The 22,781-nt window shown below is 37.6% G+C and overlaps 1 protein-coding gene across 8 annotated transcripts in view; it reads right to left on the bottom strand.

Moving 5' to 3' along the window:
- Positions 1–22,781, bottom strand: part of OXR1 (oxidation resistance 1) — a 260,480-nt gene that overhangs the window by 42,739 nt on the left and 194,960 nt on the right. For 6 of the 8 annotated variants that reach the window (XM_085053400.1, XM_085053404.1, XM_085053402.1 and 3 more), the window contains 4 exons: positions 15,770–15,852; positions 9,565–9,672; positions 8,313–8,432; positions 4,182–4,334 (listed from right to left, as the gene is read on the bottom strand). In XM_085053400.1, coding sequence (XP_084909526.1) covers positions 4,182–4,334; positions 8,313–8,432; positions 9,565–9,672; positions 15,770–15,852 — 464 coding nt within the window. The remainder of the gene's footprint in view (positions 1–4,181; positions 4,335–8,312; positions 8,433–9,564; positions 9,673–15,769; positions 15,853–22,781) is intronic. The other 2 variants (XM_085053401.1, XM_085053405.1) reach the window with 1 other exon arrangement.

Raw genomic sequence — 22,781 nt, 5'->3', positions numbered from 1 at the left:
TAAGGCGGGAACCTTCTTCCTCTCTACAAGTCCCTGAGAAGAGGCGGTAGCAAGATGGAGGTTGACCTCTTCTCCCACGCAACCAGTAACAGGACAAGAGGAAATGGCCTCAAGGTGGGCCAGAGGAGGTTCAGGCTGGGCACCAGGACGAATTTCTTCACAGAAAGGATTGGTAAACATTGGAATGGGCTGGCCTGGGAGGTGATGGAGTCACCATCCCTGGAGGTGTTCAAGAAGTGACTGGATGTGGCACTTAGTACCATGGTCTAGTTGACAAGGTGGTAATCAGGGAAAGGTTGAACTGAATCTTAGAGGTGTTTTCCAACCTAAATGATTATGTAATGCTGTTATTGGTAACTTTCAACAAGCTAATTTCCCCTGCTATCTTACAAGCACCAAAGACGACTGAGAGCCCAGTCTGCTCCCCACATATAATCTCCTTGGTTCCTTGCTTTTGGAGCAGGGAGAAAGTTCCAAAGCTCCCTCTCTGACCTGATTGAGCTGCTGAAAATATTTTCAGTGTGAATATATTCTTCAACGTGAAGAATATCATGGGGGCTTACTTATGAAAAACAAAGCCCTTTCTATGCCCTTGTCTACTCATATTAAGAGAAGATGAGCCCAGCTTCTCCTTTGTGGCCATACACTATCATATTGAGTCTTCAGCCCAGATCCCTTTAATATTAACCAAACACTTATTTAACATTTTTGAAACATGTTATTTGACTTCATTTTATATAAATTCAATTTTTCAAAATAGCTACAAAAATTATTTGTACTAATAATGTTGTTAAAGAGATAGCTCTGCAAATCAGAGCACAAGCTCAGGCAAAAACACTGGACCATGGCATGCACACTACCAACTGCTATGTGACTCCAGTATACTGGTGTTTGCTCTAATCTCCTAACTTTCTAGTCCTTGGGAAAAAATAATTTTAAAAAATGAACATCTGTAAACAGCTCAACTGTTGATAGAGAACCTTGGGAAACAGTTTCTTAGGACATCATCCACCAAATAACGACTGAATTGCTTCTCTTAGACCATGCTTACTAACTAATTGTTGAGAAAAAAAATATATTAAAAATACTGTCTATGAAAATGAGATACAAATTAGGCTCTGCATGTAGCTACTAAGTAGTTCAACATTATACTGTTACAGGAAGTTCTGATTCTGGAACAAAACTCCCCAAAATAGCATTTGTAGAAGTCAAGTTTCCTGTACGTATTAGATTTTAAAGACATGAGGTAAAATTCTATTCAGGTGAAGTTCAGATTTAAGATCCTCAAAGAGAAATGCTAAGCCACTTTATTACTGAAAATCGTGTGGACACACTAAGGTTATTAAAAAAATAATAGGACCCTTTAGGACCCTTGAGTCCTAAAGTTGGACTAGAAAATATTAATCGAGACAAATAAAAATATACATATTGAAAGTAGACTAAAATGCAGTTTAATCTACTTTCTGAATCAGTTTTGTCATCTTACTATTAAAATTCTTTAGACTTCAGGAAGCTCTAACTCCCATGCAATACCTGAGATGGAAATTTGAACAACCGTTATAGAGGGAGATTTAAAACCAAACTATCACATTGGTGAGCTAACATATTAAGATTAAGCAGTTCAGTAAAACACTTCTAAGAAGGTTTCAGAGGACACCTGACAAGAACTTTTCAAAGTTCTCTAAATAATTCCATTACATTCTTGAACTCACAAGGTTGAATAAAAACTTTAATTTATGACTTATGAAGCTTTTAACATGAAAATTAGATTTATTTTAGTTTCCTGTAGAAGTTCTGAACCTCATCGGTGTCCTCCTTTTTACTAAATGAACAATGATTGAGTGCTTTCTATACTCTCATTTCCAGGTTGGTGTTTTGAGTTTTTTCAAGCCTCAGTATTAGTAATCTTCCTTTGCCTACTATATTTCAAAACATTCAAGTAAGTTAGCAAAAATAACAGAGAATTTCAAACCTCCCTTACTAGTTTCAGTTAAAATCAAGCAGACTTTTAAAAATACCTTTTCTTCCCTCAAGGAACAGTGCAAAGAATGAAAAAAATCCTAGAGCAGCACACTTGTCTACAGCAGAAGCCAACAGTGTAGCTGTAAGTCTGCACACCTACATACGCAGTAAACAGTGAGTCAAAGTGTGACTGCAGCACACTGGTTACACTGATTTCTTGTCTGTACAGAATGTGGCATATTCACATGACCCTGTCTCTTACTGTGCTCAACATCCTGCCTCTAGCAGTAGCCATAACCACTTAACAGTGAGCAAGTGCAATGAACAGAGCAAACACTACAGGTTCCAGTCACTGCTCCTCAGAGAATTCCTCTGGGCTTGTCCAGGAAGTCACAGGTGACTAAACCCAACTCCAACCACAAACAGAATAAGTAGTCTTAAAAATTGAGAAATAAGACAGCCTTACCTTAATGAAAGCCTTTTTGCACAGACACAATGAAAAACAGGCTTTCACTAGATATCAGTTTACAAGCAGCAGTGACAGTGATGACAGACTTCACAGCTGAACCCTAACGAATGGTTAACTATGAGCTTCAAAATTTAGCTCCAGAGTAGGAAGCAGAGGATGAATCCTTTAAGCTTTCTCCAGAAAACTTTTGAAAATTTATCATCCTGCATCATTAGAAAATATATCAAGGAGAGGCAAGACAACATTCAAGAGGACGTTCCAACCATATGTGGTACAAAGACTAAATTACACACTAAACTTACAAGACCTGGCGCTCAAAGCTGAGCAAGTCAGTATTCATTTTTCTCCCACCCACCTCCCCAAGTATGGACTGATACTGCAATGGGTTATACAACCTTTTAGAAAGAATTCTTCCTGATGCTCTTAGAAAATAGGCTGTAATGATGCAAGTCAAAGATGCTGTTAATAATCCCTAGAACATTCGGAGGAAAAATTACAGCACATAAAAAGTATGTAATAAAATTTAACCCCAGATTTTTCCTAGTACATCCAATTTCTAACGAAGGCTCACGTCTCAATTCTTCTACATACCAGCACTTAACACTGGTAAGTAATGATTTGCCTAGGATCAACCTAAAAAGTCACCTACAGACAGAATGCAAGGAGTGAAGAAAATTAACTGCTAAGTGGAACAAAGTAACAAACAAAGCTGTTCCAGTATTTGTCTCACCAACTTCTAACAAATAGCTTTTGTCAATACACATATATTGTCAAAAGGCTTCAAGCCTAGACACACATAGATCTGCAATCCTTTCCCCATCAGCAAAAAAAAAAAAAAAGCAGTTTTAGGAGATTCTTATTTATCCGTTTATCACTGGTCTACGTTATCTGCAAACCTATTGCTGAACAACACAGAAACAGCAGTACTTCTGTATACACACCCAAACTTCTGGCAAAGGCAGAAGTACTACAAGTACTTTGAATTTTGTTGCACACATTCAGCTTGAGTGAAGGCATTATTTTTCACAGATGAAGTGTCTAACAGTCATTTTTCTGTGAGGTACGGGAGCAATAAATTTTGATTTTTTTCTAAAGTGTTCTGAGGTAAAGTGTTTTGACATTACCTCAGTTCCTAAAAGTTTGTGCAAGACTTGTGCACCTATGAGCTGAACAGAGATTAAGTGCCACTAGCTTAGAACCATTTTGTGTAATGATGCTATTGAGAGAACTGCAACTGCTTTAAAGAAAAACACAAAATCAAGGTTTCTACCACACCAAAGAGAGAACAATACAGAATTTGTTTACAGAATCAGAGTTTTATTCTGCTTGCCCTGTTCTGCTTTAAAAAGGAAAAAAAAAGGAAGCAAAGCTACACAACTGCAGATTTCCATATCGTTTAAGGCAAGGGTTTTCCTCCACTGGAAGTAAAGAAAATTACTTATGAGAGGTACTAACATAAGGAACAAACAGACCTCATGCCCTCAACATACAAGAATTATGTAACAGTGTGGCATCAGAGAAGTTTGTCACCTTTCAACTATTTGCATCATGTCCTGAAACAAGTGATCTGGAGAATCCAATGGAAACACAGTGAGTAAAAAAAAAAAATTAGTATATTTACACAGACACATATGTATAGAAGTAGATTAATCTACTCATCTTTGACTAAACTCTACTGTATGTTTATATTTTAAATATGCTTTATAAATACATCCTGTACAGTAACAGTAAAATTTGAATGTTTTAGTACCTTGCCATTAGTGATGTACTTGCAATTAATTTTTAGAAATTTCTCTGTAAATGCTTCTTCCTCCTCGGAGGTGGATGACACCACTCTTGAAGGACGAACACATGCATGTGCTGGTGAAACAGCTGGCTCCTTCTGTTGGACTCCATCTGAATCCTAAAAGGAAATATAAAGAAACAAAGAAGAACTTAGCAACTTGCCTTTTACAATATTAACTTCTGGAGATGTTTCCGCTGCGTAGTTTGACCAGTCAGGTCACTGATGGGCAGATTATAAAAGCACTGCCCCAACAGGGACCCTCATGGATTTGAAACTGACCATCACCACAGCAAACAGTGTTCAAGGCCAGGCTGGATGGGGATCTGAGTCACATGGTCTAATGGAAGGTGTCCCTGCCTATGGCAGAGGAGCTGGAACTGGATGATCTTTAATGTCCCTTCCAACCCAAGCCATTCTGTGAGGCTGTAAATGATTAAAAAAAAAAAAAAAAAAAATCACATAGATAAATTTTGAGTAAGTTTGAACACAACGATCCTGCCAGTTTTTCTGGTCCATATTCTACTTCACCCATTCAGTTCACCTTGTTCCAGTATTTTAACAAGGCTGCTCTGGGACAGTGTCAAGGGCCTGGCTCTAGTCAGGGTAAGAAACAAGCATTGCTCATCCCTCATCTGCTGGGCCTGTCATCTCATCACAGAAAGCAGTTCTGTCAGGCATGATATGGCCTTGGTAAATTCTCTCTGGCTGTTTCCAACCATCTTTGTCATTCACATGCCTGGATTTAACTTTTAGAGGATTTCCTTTGTGACCTCCCTGGGAAGATGATAGAAAGAGTTATCTATCTTGCTGTCTACCAGTATATCCAACTAAGTAGTGAACATAGAACCCTACCAGGAACAGGACAGACAGCAAAAAAAAAAATTGTTTTCAAATTAAAGCTACGCTAACAGTAGACAGACTTCACCAAAGCCTGTTTTATAGGCACAGAAACCCTGTTTTGGAGCTTCACCTCTATCTAAAGACTTCCATTTCATACATAATTGCTACTTTTAGTTACTAATACAATTATACTTTTTTTAGAAAACATGAACTGCCATGTTCCGATTGGTTTTCTGCTTTCCAGTTCATTTCTATTCACTAGTACAGATTGCAGATAAATGTCTTTAATTATATCTAGGAACATTATGCATAACAGTTTTCAGTTCATCATCTCTCTGGCATTACTTTAGCCTTTGCCTGCATCTTTCGATTTTCATTAGAGAGCAACCAAAAAACCCAAAACAATGTACAGAACACTGAACTGAATTTTTCTGAAAAAGCTAACTGAGGTATAACTAGGAAACAAACCCGCTGGAGGTTAATTCTCCTACATACGCCTTCCTCCTGAAAACTACATGGTCACCCTTGTGTCACATAACTTAGCAAGTGGCTCAAAGTGCTCAGCTGATATCCAAGCCCTCTATGAATAAGCCAGCTATTTCCCCTCACATTGCCACATGACAATCTCAGATCGCAGTGTAGCCTGGGAAAGGGAGGGCTGGGGGGATGCACCACCACAATGGCAGACTTTCCAATTTAATGATGATGCCCTTGTCACTACACATTATTTTGAAGTGGAGTTTAAGTTTTATAGGACGCAAAGCATATAGATCTTCTCAAATATGTGCGTAAGACTGCTGAATGAAGAAATCTTTCAAAAACCCAGCAGCATCAGAAAGGCTTCAAAATCTAAGATAGTTCTTATATATGCACTGACACCAACAAACATTGAAATACCCACCAAAATCTTAGCTTAAGCATAGCAAAATAAAAATAAAGAAGTCCAAAAACCTACCAAAACCCCCCTAATTTTAACAAGGTTATGCAGGTCTTATATCAGCCACATGATGGTTTGTTTCTAGCCACACAGATGTGTTAAGCTACTCTACTGTTCAATAAAACAGAAGAAAAAGACATGTCAGTTTATTTTTGACTAAACAGACATTCAGATATTTGTTAGCTTATTAAACTTCAAACAAGAAATCATTGATTTCAATTATCAGAGCAGAGCAAAGACTCCTTTACATTACATAAGCAGAGGAACACATCATTAACTTGAAACACGCTTAAACTGCAAATCTGGAGCCAAAATTGGAGGAGAGTCAAAGATGACAGACATCAAGACAGCATTAGAGAATGTATACCAATACTTCTCTCACTCCTAATGACAGCAATAAGCAAAAAGAGACAACCACAAAAGACAGGTGCTATGATGAAGAACAAATCCCTCCAGCCTTAACTGCTCATATAGAAGTTGAGTGCCTTTTGTATTGCTGGAGAGACTGAAAACAAAACCATTGTGCTCACAGTCCACACTGACAAGTACAAGTGATTGCTGTTCTTTGATTTTTTTCTGTCAAATATTTCTTCCTTCACTCAAGGTACTTTGAAAGGCCTCAGAAACAAAATAAACACTTAGGTATTGTCCCACTGCTCATCTGGCTTTTTGTGAAGCATTTAAAAACTGCTTGTAAAGACCCACAACATGTAACAAAATGCACAAAATAGTTATGTAACAAGAAAGTGTCAGTTAAATGAAGTTTAACACTCCAACTGTTGCTAGCACTGGACTGACTACATTAAATGGAACAATCTTTTGCACAAGAGCTTTTTGAGTCTTTTCATTTACTTTGTTTCTTCCACACCTTCAAGTTTTTATCTTTGCTCTGAGCATATAATCAATAAAACTTTTCAAACAAATTGTAAGTATGGTTACACTATTAAGCCTCCTGATCTACTATATTCTAAAAAATACAAGATCATTAAAAAAAGTAAGAACAAGGTATTTTTCTCACAAGGAATCTAGTCCATTGTAGGAAAAGCTCTGATTTCTAATAGTAAAACTGGTAACTTTTCCTCAAGTAACTTCTTACAACACATGTTACATGGGCAGGTCTTTCTGAGACTGACATAAATACAAGACACATGATACAAGAATGCATTCTTGCAGACCGTGCTATTTACTGTGCTACACCACCCCCCGTGTGCCACCAAACAGGGAAGAAATTACTCAGCACAAATGACAGCAGACATAAGAACTGGCATATTAGGACAGAGAAAAGGTATCACAGCAAAACCAAACAGTAATTTTCAGTAGAAGGGTCATCGCAGACTTTGTAATGCAGCTTGAAAACCTGTTCAGCAACAAAGCAAAACCTTTAAATATAAACTTGTCTAGACCAAGCCATGCAAGCAAATAAGTAAATGCTTAAAGTCTCAAACCTTCCTAAACTCTGAGCACACAGAATCCTGGAATAGCTGTTTGACAGCTTGACTGAGCACTATCAAAATATACTACCAAGAAGATTTGTTATTTGAGAGAAAAAGATAGTAACTGGGAAAAGAACAGTGGTGATGCATGAAGAAGCATCCAAACAAGGTCATAGCTGCAAAAACTGTGGAGAAGCTTGGGCTCAAATATCTAATCTTCGTGGTTGGATTGCTCCCTATGGAATGCTGTTGATAGCAAACCAGTGTTCCTGGAGAGACATGCTTCTACAAAGCTAGCTCCTACCCAAAGATCTACATTTGAGCTGAATTACAGGGCAGCTTTGATGGCTAAACATTTTTAGCATTTTGAAAGTCTACAAAGGTAGAACTACTGAGTAGAAGTCAGCTACAATTAATTCTGTATTAGCCGTTCACTGCAACACCTTATTTTTTTTAAACCTCATATTGCAAAATAAAACTAGAGAACCCTCTTCCACACCTCTGCAGCAAGCAGGGAGAACCTGAGCATTCCTGTCAACACATAATTTCTACAAAAACTATCAGTAAGATTAGAGACAAATGTTTAACAAGCTCTGAAATGTGACAAATACAGAAATGCAACAGAAACTAATTAAGATTTCAGTGTGCAATGACAGTATTTTGCTACAAGTAACTTGCCTTCAAATCAGTTTTCACATAGAAAACTGTCATTTACCAAGATTAAAAGCTTGTATTTACTTTTAAAAAGGAACTATTTTACTTTCAACTCCAAATGTTGTCAAACTTTCTCCCCAAAACAAAAGGATAGTTTAAGAAGAAAGCATAGCATCTGTAACATTTATCTTGTAAGGGAAAATTAATTTCAAGGACAATAGGTATACCTACATTTACTGTAGCCTTGTCAAGCTCAGCTTCGGAAGATGTAGGTGATAGGGGACTTACAGGACTTAGAGAGGGGGAGCTGTCCACACTAGAAATGTAGTCTGGGTCAGGAACATACAAAATCTATAAAGAAGATATAATGTAGTTAGAAGTTAGTTATGCTTTCAGATTTACTTTAGATTTCCCACCAGTTCAGGTATATTTACTATGCTTTCTCAAAAATAAGCTACATGAAACCATTCCTGCTCCCATTGCCTTTAAAAGAATTATGAGTTGAGGAAAAAAACAATACTAAAGAAAGTACTTGGAATTTTAGCATTTCAAGTTTTTAAATGCTATATTGATATTTTGATTTTCAATTGCAATAATTGAGAAAGAGAGCTCTGTCTGAGCTCTCTCAGACAGAGAGCATTAAAAGTATACAGCATGTCAGAAATAAGAGTGTCCAAAGAAGACCTGTCAAATTATTTATCTTGCTATGACTACTATTTGAGCAGCTAGGAAACAGACTCACTGAATAAATTAAAAAAAAACAAAAAACCAATTTAAGGTATTCACACCTTTAATACACTATTTCAGCCACAGCAGGCATTCAATCTACCTAGAGAGAAGTTCTGCAGATATCAGAAATGAAAACAGAATTTTATCAAACAAAGGGCAAATACCAAATGGCCAATGGCTTATGCCATAGTTGACCTATCGCTTGTTCCCAGGCCTGACTTTCAAGAAGTGAAAATTGAAAGCAAAAACAGGGGAAAAAAAAAAAGGCAATAATGATCTATAATAAGTGAATGGTAATTCACATACTGCTGGTAAAAACATCAAGTTTGTAGAGTGGAACAGAAACATTATTCAATTTACTAAATTAGAATTGCAGGCAGTAATATGCAGTCATGGAACTTTGTAAGCTGTACCGTGAATGTGTCTGCTGAGCTAAAGTTGGTGAACAGCCTGCTATATTTGCAAAGCAACAATTTGGCTTGTATCTAAATTATATCATTGTACCGTTAGGTACATCTAGTTTTAAAGTCCTCTGATCTTAAATAAGAGAGACAGGTAGCTTCCTTCCATGTTCCCTTTTTAGGCATTTATTTAATAGGTACAAGGAGTTAACAGACTAGAGAAAAAGGAAAAACTCTTTTACAAAGCCAACAGGAAAACCAGTAAGAGGAGTACTTTAGCACTCTTGGTAGGAATGAGAAATATAGTAAAAGAGGACTTGGTTGGATAAGTAATGTATATAGTGTAATAGTACCTGTCCAGGAACGACTGCTCTGGAGAAAAGCTTATTTAATTGAACCAGTTCATTGGGTGTTGTATCAAATTTCAAGGCAATACTGTTTAAAGTATCTCTTGATTCCACCTGTATCAATTGGGAAAAAACAAACAAACAAAACAAACCTGTAAGCAGTTAGTTCAAAAAGTGGCGTAAAAATTTTAGCATGTGTTGATTTACCAAGACTTTGATAAACTTTTACATCTTCATTTCTTATGAATGCCCACCCACTGCAAAAAACAATGAAGCCACCCCAAAAACATACCTACCCCCTAAATATTAGTCTATCGCAACCCCACGTAAAAACACATGCCTTCCCACTATGTTTCCAGGTGGTCAGAAGTGTCAGTCACACAGTTTGAGCTGTAGACTCAGCTATTGCACCAGAACTTCTCATCTACAAATCCACTGCTGGATTTACTGGGTTCACAAAACCATTCATTCCCCCTCTTCAACTCCTTTTCTCCACTCTTCACCTACAGAAAAGCTGAAGAGTTGCCTCTATAAATATAAACACATTCCCTTACTATTGAAATAAGCTTCTGTTAGACCCTGACTTTCAAGTAAAATCTTGAGAAAATGAGAAAATGCTGAAGCAAAGCAGGTTGATTACTATGACAGCAGATGGAGCATCAGCATTTTGAGTAAGTGATTTCCCCACTAAGGAAAGGGTTTTTTCAAGCTCAGATTTTGACCTCCATGTCCCAAAGTGTATTCAAAATGAGCTACCAGAAGGAAGCAAAAGGAAAAAAAGTTTTATATAGAAAGAGTATTTCAAATTAAAGAACTCATAGCCTTAAGAATAATGGAGATACAAGGAAACAAATAACCAAAAGGTTTACTGCATAATGGCACAAGGCTTCATAAGCACCGTACCAGGAAAAAGCAGATTTTATCAGTTAAAACAAGATGAAGCATAAAAGATACACTTGTAGCTAAATATTAGTAGAGTTAGAGAATTACTTTTTGCATAGTTTTGTAAAGGTGCACTTGTGCCTACCTAGATTCACTAAGGAAAAGATATAAACACAGCCAAAGAAAAGGCAATCCTTTTTTAAGACAGGATTAGAAACCAATTATGAGAATTCTTTATACAGGAGGCCAATAAGCTAAACAAAGCAGCAAACCCCTTTCTCTATTAGCATTTCCAGTACGGAAGATTGCATTGTAGCAGCGCTCAGTTGTTGAGTACTTTATGATCACAGATATACAAAAAATAAGAATATTCTCATAAGCCACGTTTAACTGGTACTAAAGCAAAAATCAAAACAGGACTGTAACCAGACCAGATATGTAATACGTGCTTCACAGTCAGTAAGAAAACTAACCACCAAATCAATGAACAGTAGTGTTTTCATCAGAAGCTCTACATAATACAGGTTTCCTAAAACAAACTGTAAAGTGAAATTCAAAAGTTTTGCCTAAGTTTGCTCACACATAAATCTTGAAGGACAACAGTCAGCTGCTAGGTAAGTATTTCTTATGTATCACTTAATGATTGCAGCAATAGAGATTTTAGACCAACTTTGATATAAAACAAATTAAAAACCATTAAAAACCACAAAGCTTAAGCCCTTTTTAGCATGTATTTGCTCGTTACAGCCTTCAGAAATAAAAACATCTTGTGAGATAGCTTAGCAACTAAAGGGTTTATCTCACTCATGATAAACACAGGGCAAGTATAAGCTTCCCTTCTGTTTGGCAGTGAAGTTTACCCGGGCAAATTTCCACACTACATGGGACTTCAGGGACCAGCACAGATACCTTCTTAAAACAAAGACACTGCTCACATAATAGATACTTCCTGAAGTATCTTCTTAGATTCAAAGGACTATTCCAATTCTCAGCTCCCCTACTATTCCAAAAAGTAGAATCTGAACAGCCAAAAGCTCAAAGAATAACTTTGCAGAAAAGCACAGAACTGAAGTGCCACCACATACCACAGATCCCCAGCTTTTGCCCCATAAATTCACTATTGTAAGAAAAGGCAAGAAGTTATTCTTTCTCTCTCAGAAGATAAACTTTCTATACATTGAGGTAGCTACTGAAATGCTATTTTCAATATTAAAAGTCTTATATAAGTATCTGGATATCAAATCTTCATTGAGAATATACCCATGTTTGCCAGGTGTGCTTGTGTGTACCAGCAGACAGAACTTCAGTCACCACTATCTCTGGTTCAAACTACCTTCATTTCCCTCAAATCAACAGCTGGCAATGTTATTTAAAAACTTTATTTTATACCAAATTCTCCACTGATATTTTGATGAACTTCACTGTAACTGCATCACAAAAGTCAGAATTCAACAATTGCTCCATTAAAAATTAAACATCTAATATGTATGAATCAGAGTGCAGATTTTTTTTTTATTTCAAGACTAGATGTCCAAGAGACAGAAAACAATCAAACAATAGTTTAAGAGTATTAAAATGAACTAACAAAATTAAACAGAAGGAAATACTAAAAAACAGGGTGAGGACAAATGGGAGCAGATAACACAACTTTGGCATTGTACCCAAGCCTTTACAAATACCAATTATTACTTTATTAACTAATTGTTAATAGGCCTAATTTATATAATATGCAACATCAGTAAAACAAACCTTGTAAATATCACAAGGCAAATTTCAAAAATAATTAGTAAAAGACAACAGATGAAGTATCATCACCATTATGATCTACATTTCCTATATTCCCCAAAATGGTTTAAAAGATTATGACAATAGCATGCTCAAAGAAAACTGGCAGTCAGACAAGAACACACCCCTGGGTTTGAAATGGAAGAGACAAGAAATAAAAAATAAAAGAAAAAAGAAAATCACAGAAAACTCCTAAGTGTGTAGGAGTCTAAAAAGCATGTAAAGGCTTACAATGGCAATAGGACTAGCGGCACCAGAAGAGAACCCATAGCTCTATCTATCCAAGCTACCCTAGAACTGAAACCTAAAACCACAGTTACTCCAGAAAGACATGAGCAGATACTTATAATTTGACTACTCTCAAACATGTTCAGCAAATCATTACAACAGACTTCAAACATTCATGTGGGTTCCAAGTCTAACAAGCTTTCACCCATTTGATGGTCACCACAAAAACTTGCCACCCACACGTCTCCAGTTAAAGGATCAAAAATTCATTCTTGTTTTACCTCAAGAAGATGACTTCAGAAGTCACTGCAGTTTTGCTCTTGTATACACATCCAACTGGCTTCTAGCTGAAACAAAAGGAGCCCAGACCCAGCTCCCAGACCTTAGACTTACCCCTAAACAACCAGGAAAGGATTACATGCAGGAAGACTGGTAGCTCAACACTGAGGACTTAGGCTGAAAACTCAGTCTTGAGGCTATGGTTTTCTATAGGCTTCTGTGACCCTCAGGAATTGATACTGGGCTCTTTCCATAAGCTGGACAACATAATCTGTTTTAAGTACTTATTCACTACTTCAGGAGAAGAGCACAGCCTTCAATCCCCAGAGAGATAAAGGGAAGGAAGTCTTACATTTGAGCCTCCAAACACTGATACACCAGATCATACGTTTCAATTTACTCACTTATAAACTTTTTTTTTTTTAAACAAAACAAACCTATCTTTAAATAACCACAATTATTTCTTTCTTCTCCTCAAAAGGGAGAGCAGTTAGAACACTTTCACTGAAGTCACAAGACTGCTAGCATGCTACTACCCCTGCTGATCACTGGGCAACACTGTCTGCTCATGCTCCATTATTCACCCATAGCTGGCTCTTCTAACATCTATAGGCAGGCACCAGTTGTGTTTGCATAACATTTAACACAAAAGTCTGAAGGGGAAAACATATGGCTTGAGCACCAACTGTGAATTCTGAAATAACAGACAATATCAATTTGCATCTAATATGTTGACTGACAGTGAGAAAAGGATAAACTCTATTAAGAGATATCTGTTCACTGTCTAAGCAATATCAACAAAAATAAACCAGTTTTTTCTGTATCCTTTAGAGGCAGTTTAGGACTTACTTCCATCAATTAGTACTGTATCTGTTGACACTTTCTGCTGCCACATACAGAACAGCAGGTTCAAGTTTTCATACCAGGGAATTTTAGATTGAAATCCTAAATATTAACTGTGTTTTGTCTTTAGCTTTAAAGAGAAAAATCATTTTATTGTTTATTTCTCCCATAGTAATTTTTTTTCTAAAAAATTCTGGTGCAAAGTCTACTTCATATTAAAACCCCAGAGCTGGCATCAGTGATATGCCAAATCACTCCGAACTTCAGGAATACAAGTAAGACCATCCCTCCTAAAACCATGTAGCCACTGGAAAAACTAACACAGTATTATCTAAAAAAAGGCAAGAAGCCCCACTAACTTCAATAATGCTGGGAGGTGAGGGCACGTCTGGTTTCTGCCTTCATTCTCTACTACTTCTCAAAGAAGCAGCACATGCAGGTATATAAATACATGTGTGTGTACACATGTGTTGTCACTGTGACAGGAAGGAGGACTAAGTCAGAAACCAGACACATAACCGCAGCTCCTCACATGGAATAAAGTCATAAATAAGAACAGTAACAAATTACCACAAGAGTTACCAGACCTCTCTTACAGTAAGCATAAGCTCAGTTCCTAAAAGGTTATATCTGTGCATTTTATTAAAATATTCGCATACAATATTAACCAAAAGATACAAAACCATGATAATACTGAACAGCTTCCTGAGTGAAATGCACGGCAAGACCTGACAGAATACACCATTTGTGAAGCTGAAATGTACCATGTTTCACAAATGCAACAGGCTCCTTTAGAAGGTGGACAAAGTTTCATGACAAAAAGCCTTTGATTCCTGTGAATCATCTTTTTGACTCACAAGGAAGTGATGCATACTTCAGTACGTATTAAGAAAGCTATTTTTGGACCTAAAACCCCACCTACTGGAACACAAAAACCTGCAGAAGTACATGACAACTTGACACAAACACACCAAGATAAAAAAAGGAAAGCTTGTTGCTTTTACTTTGCCTGGAATCTTACATACGAAAGTAAAAGCACTCACATGGTGGCAAGAGCCAAATCACAGGATTTACTGAGTACGGATGCCAGTAATACAGAGGTACACTTGACCATTTTTGCCAGGTATTTCAGATCAAATGGAGTTAATATAACATCAACAGCAGTCAAATTTACATTAACATTCTTCAACTGCTAGAACCTCAGCATCAGGAATTTCTGGTTTGAATTTCAACTTCAAGGAAGTCTTTAGTACAGGCTAGAATTATATTCAAATTCCGGTAAAAGCCACACTAATGAAGTGCTTCTTGCTCCATGACACACATACTCTGCCTCTCTCCAAATGGCTATCACAGCCTTTTCATTGCTTCTCAGTTAAGCAATATCACACCTTGGCTTAATGTAACACAGTTAAGTCTCCCCCACATCTCTTATTCCTGGAATAAGAGAACACCAAGAGGTCAAGTAAAGACTTTTCATTAAGAAGTTCCCCTTTCTATTTATCATGTCCAGCTTCAAAAGCGTTCAAAGATCACCATAGACTTCCCCTGTTTTAACATCAACTTTATAAGCATTATTCAAAGGTTTAATTATATTTCCAGTATATAACACAAGACAGATACTTCTCACTTCTGTTTCCCTTAGTAACCACAAATGTGAAAGCTGACTGCAGCACAGTTTGAGGGTCATTTCAAGAACAGAACAGGGAGAGAAAGGCTCCATTTTCAGATACTGATGCAGAAACAGAGTTATACAGTAAAAGCCACAGATCTATGACAATTATTAGGAGAATACCAGAAGGTCAGCATCACGATACAGCTTCCCTTCCCAACTTTATTCTGTTGTTTCTCCTGATGGCAACAGTTTATTGATAATGCTGAAAACAGAGAACTTGCACATAATTATATAACTATTGTTATTTACTGTTTCTAACTAGTTACCTAAAAGTGAACCCGTCAACAGTTTGATTAGCTTGAGATTTTTAAGGAAAAAAACAGGCACTTAAAGGGAAAAAATCAGCATAAGTACTACTAGCTAATTCCCTGATTTAATTTCTGTCTAACTAAACTATCAGATACACATAATTCTAAGATTAAAGGTAATGCACATTACAGTTTTGCTTATTATTTTGTAATGAAACTTTTTAGCCTGCACTCAGCTTTGCAGTAACATTCTAACAATAAAGCAGTAACTTACAGAATATTCAAGAGTCCCTCTAGGTTTTTGAAAAGACATTCGTCGCCCATCTTTCTTCTCTGGGGTCTTCTTCTGGCCAGCATCTGAAAAAAATTGAGGCAATGCGTGTGTTAAATTCATTTTCCTCTCTCAGTACTGTCACAGGCTGCTGACTACAGCCCCGTGGGCAGACATCTAATCCACCAGTTACACAGCTTACTCCTGCTGATTCCAACAGACACCAGCTGCTAAAACAGGGACTTCATTCCTCTGCAATGCTTTAAGAATTTGACCAATACAAACAACTGATAACTGTAGCTCAACTGACTGCAAAAGTACTTGCTGCTATCCAGGAAGCGATTAATGAAGACTAAATAAGACATTGACCCCATCAGGCAAGCAACAATTCTGGAATTGCTGTGTTTCACTGTTTTTATATTATACCCAGTCTGCTTTCATCTAGAGCGGAGATGATCTAGAGTTCCTGTATGTTTAATCACTGGAGATTTTTTGTTGCTGTTTGATAAGTACAGAGTATTTAAAGCTTTTTTATAAAATTAAGAGCATTAGAGTGTTACATTCATAACTATCCTGTCTATAGCAGCAAACACAGCAACATTTAATGTTGTAAAAAAACACTAAAGATTCTAAATAAATAATACAAATTAAGAACTGTTATTTTTATTCAGGCACTGTATTTTGATGACCTCTGTTTCACAGGCCAAATAGGCAAATTTGTAAGTAAAATATACTCTATACTAACTGCCTTGATGTTTATGATAGTCATGATGTACCAGTGTAGTTATATGGTTCAACAGAAAGCACTTGCATCTCTAGAAAAATGAGGGTTTTAACATCTGCATCTGTATACACACATGGATTTTTTAGATGAATCTCTTAAAAAATTAAGTCTCTGCAACATGGCCTCCACCTTCAACAGTTAAATATCTTCTATTAAGAAGTCAAAAATACTTATGTGAATGAGACATGAAGTTTTCATGCTACAATGGCATTAGTTGTACCCCCATTTTGATACGTTCAAGTTTGGTTTTAATTTATTCAGATAATTGAATAATTTATTCAGGTATTTCAAGCCAAACTGAATAGAACGAGGAAACCTTATAAAATGTATTTCAAAAATATTTCAGCAAGGCTACTTTGAGAATAGAAAACTTATTGTGATCTATTTAAGCCTCACCTGAAGTACTAAGGAAACACACTATAAACCAACAGCATCTTTAGTGCATTATTAGTTTTAATTAGTATCATGACTCCAACACTGGAAAAGAGACTAGACAAGTATTGGTACAACTTTCATACACCCAATCCCAATTTTCTACATGGATAGCCAAAACCATTAAGATAGGGAGAGCAGGCAAATCACAATGTAAATTATACAGCAAGTTCTGCACTGTCAAAAAAAAAAAAAAAAAGAAAGAAAATTAAATATTGGGAAAAAAAACCCACAAGAAGAAACCCACCTCAGCAACATCTTACATTGCTATATAGGACAAGCTGCAAAGGCCAACAATAAAAGTGATTCAGACAGATCCAACATAAATAATCTCCTGCGGTATTCTTTTTATATATAAGGAAATAAACTTTGGCCTAATTCAACCCTTTTTATATGTTGACAAAAGCCTGAGGTAAAATGGGCCCATACCTAGAATTGATCTATAGATGGTATTAAGGCAAGTTTTTATAGCTTTGAATGACACTCAAGACTAAGCCTACTTCTAAAAAGTTTCTAGCAATTCTACAAACCTATACACTAATTCTGCATGCTGCTATCTTCATTCAATACATTGAAAGATATTTCTTCCCTTATTTACTAATAGCAGCTTTTTAAAATTTAACTGAAAGAAACATCCATTGCTGATTATATTCATAGTTTTTAAACATACTACAAATGTCTCCAAGGGAAATGAGGCCAACTGAGTAACAAAAAGTACACTAGAAGTTTGTGTATAGGTTTAGCAGCAGGCAACATTCTCCTCATCTAGGTCAAATATTTTGTTACCAAAGTTTTTACCTGACCTCAAAACACAACAGGTGCCTCCTCTGCAAACTACTGAAAAATTGTCACAGTTGCTTGACTGTAGCTGTTCCAAGTTTTTCAGCCCTTATGAAAACTTTCCCTAATCATTCTCTTTCAAGAACAGTCTGGGTCAAATAGTCCTAAGAAAAAGTCCAAGTATGCAACTTAAAATAGACTGATCTCATCCAGGATCCCATACATGCCTTAATAATCTATAAATAGAGAGCCCTTATTGTAAACCAAGTATCTTCTTCCCCTCCTCCCCACTCTAACCCATTAGATGGACATAAAGAAGCCCCATACTACATATATATATACACACACTTCAGTTGTATATAGCCCAATGTAGTTGGTGGGGCTTTTCTCAACCCAAATTTAAGTTTCCTTTTTCTTCTTACTAGTTTGAGTGTCTGAAGAGCTTGCAGACAGGTGCCACTCAAGAGGACAAGGCAAATTATCTTCTCCCTCTCCAGTAACTGAGCAGCAGAATGAAGTATGGCACAAATAACCAGCTTATGCCAGAAATAAAAATGGAAAATTGTTCGTCACAGCAGAACAACCTGCTGCTTTAGACTTATGATCACAGAACCATTATAAAATATCTTGAATTGGTAGGGACTCACAAGGACCAGTGTGCAACTCCTGGCCCTGCTCAGGACTACCCCAAAAATCACATTATGTGCCTGAGAGCATTGCCCACTCCCTGGCAGTCCTGGTGCTGTGACCACTTCCCAGGGGACATTCATTGTGCCAGTGCCCAGTCATTCTCTGCTTGAGGAAGCCTATCCTAATATCCAACCTAAACCCCCCTTGACATGGCTTCATGCTGTTCTCTTGGGTCCTGTCACTGGTCAGAGAGAAGAGACCAGTGCCAGCCCCTTCACTTTCCTTCTAAAGGAACCTGTAGAGCACTATGAGGTCTCCCTTCAGTCTCCTCTTCTGCAAGCTTGACAGACCAAGTGATTTCAGCCACTTCTCATATGGCTTCCATTCTAGGCCCTTCACCATCTTCACAGATTTGAGATAACTCCAGTAACTGCAGTAAAGTAACAGCAAAGAGAGGGTAGGGGTGGGGAAGGAAGGTCCCCGTTGAAGGCACCTTGTAGGAAAGCAGATGCCAGGAGAACTCCTACCACAAGTCCTCCAGGAGCTTATAGTCTGCAGTTAGGGTTTTTTGATGCCCTCCCATACCTAAGACAGTAAATCCTACCCTTCCCATCAGTGCCCACTTCCATTCCTCCAGTCTGTGAAAGTATTATTTCTCCCTCACTATATGGGTGCAGGATACAAGTGTTTCATAACCTGACACAATGTTAGTCTCCTGAGTCAACTAGAGATGGAGGCAGGCAACACCAAGCTCCCTGCGTGCTGACTATCCAGCTGGCCAAGATACCAAAATCCACACCTCTGCCCACAGCCCAAGTGCTCCAGCTGTCTGTTCATACAGAACACATCAATTTTGACCTAACCTCTCAGAAACAAAACTGGGAGGTATTTCAACTGTGAAAACAGGTCAGAGTAGTAGAAACAAATTCAACCTCCCTGATGATATACTACAAGCCTCTATCTCACTAAATGAGGAGGCTATTTATTTTTGAGGGCAAAGTAAATGAATCTTTCAGCCATTCTAGTGCCCCTAGTATCCTAGGAAGAACATGAAAGCAGAAAGAACTGCCAGCAGAGAATGCAGTGGTCTGAAAAGTCCTCAGCACCAACAAGAGTGAGTCTCACTCTTTCATTATACTTATTCTGAGAACTGTTGCACAGGAGCTCATCTTGTTATGTTACACACGATTACTTCATCAGCCAGCAGCAAGCCAGTGGGACTAAGGCTGATGCTCTCAGACCACACAAAGAAAAACCTGACACCACTGGCCCCACTACACACAACCTCAAGAGTCAAGTGACTTGCTTAACAAGGGATCTGTGGTGCTAGATTATCACAGCTTAGCTGTGCAGTCTTCTTAAAAGAAAGACTTTTTGTAACATCAGGATTCAAGCTTTAATTCTCAACTACCTTTTCACAGGACTGGGTCTCCACAACAGCTTGAAACACTGAAGTGAAAAAGTGCATGTCAGATCCAAAAATGACAAGAAAATATTTCAGCTGCCTAGGATTCAAAAGACTAGAACTAGAAAGGTGCAGAACATAGTGTTCAAAATGACACCAGACCAATACTGAGTCTGAATGCAAGGGCACAGAATCTCAAGGTTAGATGACTGTAGAATAAGAACAATTACATGTGATCATCAACACAGAGGGAAGGACTTATTTTTCCAATATACTTATACAAGAGAGGAAAATGGGGTTTATGAACATTGCATTTTAGAAATATGCAGTTTTCAATAAGGCAGCTTAGAACTTAATTTATGTAATAGTCAGTGGCATTCAGCTGAAAAATTGAAGACAACTGAAGTTAAATTCCAACATTAACAGGTGGGCTTCTATGAACTGCCTCTATATGACCCTGTGCCACTGTGTTTTGGACAACTGAAAATATTTTGTGGCACTGCTAGCTCAAATTATTATGACAAGAGTGACATTTCTTATTTCTTAGTATACCACCTGAGCACTGAGGACTTCTGGCACTAAGAGACGGTAAAGAGAACTAGGGTACAAACTAAGAAGTGCCTAGGAGGCTCTTCATGCTCTGCATAGAGCAAAATGTATTAATTTTCCTTTACCCTCCTTTTCTGCACAATAAGCTTAAATCTCAAATAACTTGCAATGTTTCTCAGCTGCTATTCTATTCATTTCAATGTAACAGAAAATACAAAAAATCACATTTTCCAGAGAAACAAATTGTTAAACCAAACAAGTATCCTCTGACAAAATGCAAAGAAGCTGGACAAGTCCATGATCATTGCAAGTTGTTTAAAATTAATAAATGAGCTTATTATAGTCAAGAAGGCAGGGAAAATATTATTTATCCACCACCCCACCTCCCCCACAACAAGAACTGCACATTTGTGCATCTGATTTAAAGGTGTTTTAAAAAAGGGAAGAGGCAGCAACTTTGTCAAATTCTTGCCTAGGACACAGCTTTTCACAGGCTCTTAAACATGCAGCACACATGGAGTAATGAATCAAAGTAAGGAAAGTAGTCTGAAAAATTTTCAAATACATTTTTATTTAGCAGTACATGGAACAACTTGCTAATTGATAAAACAGGAAGCACAGATATTACATCTTTATTATATTAGTTCTGCTCAATAATAATTAGATCATTATAATCTATTCATAAAGAAAAAAAGAGATTAAAGTAGGAAATCTTTACATTCTGTAAGACTTGGTGACCTGACTCTCCTAACAGCAGGGACTACATTTCAGTCAGCAACTGTCTCATTAACCCTTCTCCCCCTCCTGCAGTTAGATATGCTTATGCTAATTACAGGAATATTATTTTCTGTTATCTTCCAATGTCTTAGGAACCAGAAACAAAGAGGCCCTCACAGTAGCCTACAAGATGCTTGTAGTCTGCAGTTTTTTTGCCAAAATGGTAGGTTTTCAGACCAAGGCAATGTCATAAACAATGCCTCCTTCAGTCTCTTCTTGTTAAACAACTGCTACTTACTCTATGATTCAGTCTTTCCAAGTCATGCTCTCAAAACTCTTGATCCTTATCACTGCTCTCCACATGATTTTTCTCAAGCAAACACGCAAGCTAAATGAATCTGAGACCTTGCTAATGTTGCATCAGCACTTCGAACACATCAAAATAGCTTTTTCCTGCAACATACATCAATCCAAGTTCATTTTGCGATTCCCCTAACACACCACACTCTGCTATCCAGTCAGATGCATCATGTAGGAAGAAAAATGTGTGATTTCAGGAACAAAAACAACTGAATTGAAACAAACTTAAGACAGGACACTTCTCCAAACAGCTAGGTGACAACATCAGCTCCATGCATGACATTCCTGGTATGTGCATCACATGGGCTTTCTTGTAAAATAAGATTTCACATTCAAAGTGAACAGAAATACTTTACCAGATCTTCAGATTATGACACAGTATGTGTAAACCTACAGTGAGCTTCCTTTCCTGTTCCATTTGCAATACACATGTATGCAGTTTAAAACATTAGAAACTACCTAACCCCAATCTCCACCTTCTGTACAATCTCTCTGCAGACCAAATATATCTATTAACAGCAGCTTGCAAAAATCTTGTCTGCACTATTGATAAAGCCAACTTTTCCAATAACAGCTGTCCACCTCTTTCAGCTATTTAAGCCCATTTTTCAGTACATCTTCAAGCCTACACAATACAACACCAGCAGTTTGACCTTCAAGCAGCAACGTCAAGTTATATCCTTAGACATCTTCAAGAATTTACACTTTGCCTTATCACATTTAAGCCAGTGATACCTACTTTTTCTAAGAGTTCAAAGTCAGTCAGCTTATCCTGATGACTTGTGCACTACAACTGTTCTGCTCACAGGCAAAGGGGTCTACTGTGGATATGGAATCATTCCCAGTGCCTCAGTAAACATCTTACTGTACAAGTCCATTGAATTAGGTTTGCAGATAAACAGGGTGGACCAGTCAACATACCTGATGACAGGGCTGCCTTTCAGAGGGACCTGGACAGGCCGGGCAGCAAGCTGATAGGAACGTTATAGAATTAAGCAGAACAGTCTTCAGCACAGGAAGGAAGAGCCTTTGGTGTTGTACAGATTGGCACTGCTCAGCCAAGGAGCAACTCTCCTGAAAAAAACCCCAAGGGTCTTGGTAGGCAAAAGCCAAGCAGGAGCCAGAAGCACAACCTGGAAACAAGGTGTGGGGGGCATTCTCAGCTGCATTAACAGGACAGAGGTCAGCAGACTGAGAGCACCTATTATCCTTAACTTGGCAGTCTGACTGCTTTTGGAATACTGGCTCTAGTGTCCCTGTCCCTCTTCCCCCCTACCCCCATTCAACATAAGGAAGGCACAGATAAACAAAATTATTTTGGTGAAAGGACACCAAAGTAGTCAGAGGCTGTGAGAAGA

The sequence above is a fragment of the Lichenostomus cassidix genome, chromosome 2 (genome assembly GCF_008360975.1).
Source record: "Lichenostomus cassidix isolate B80296 chromosome 2, HeHo_3.0, whole genome shotgun sequence".
Classification (NCBI taxonomy): Eukaryota; Metazoa; Chordata; class Aves; order Passeriformes; family Meliphagidae; genus Lichenostomus; species Lichenostomus cassidix.
This window is presented reverse-complemented; position numbering and strand designations above follow the sequence as displayed.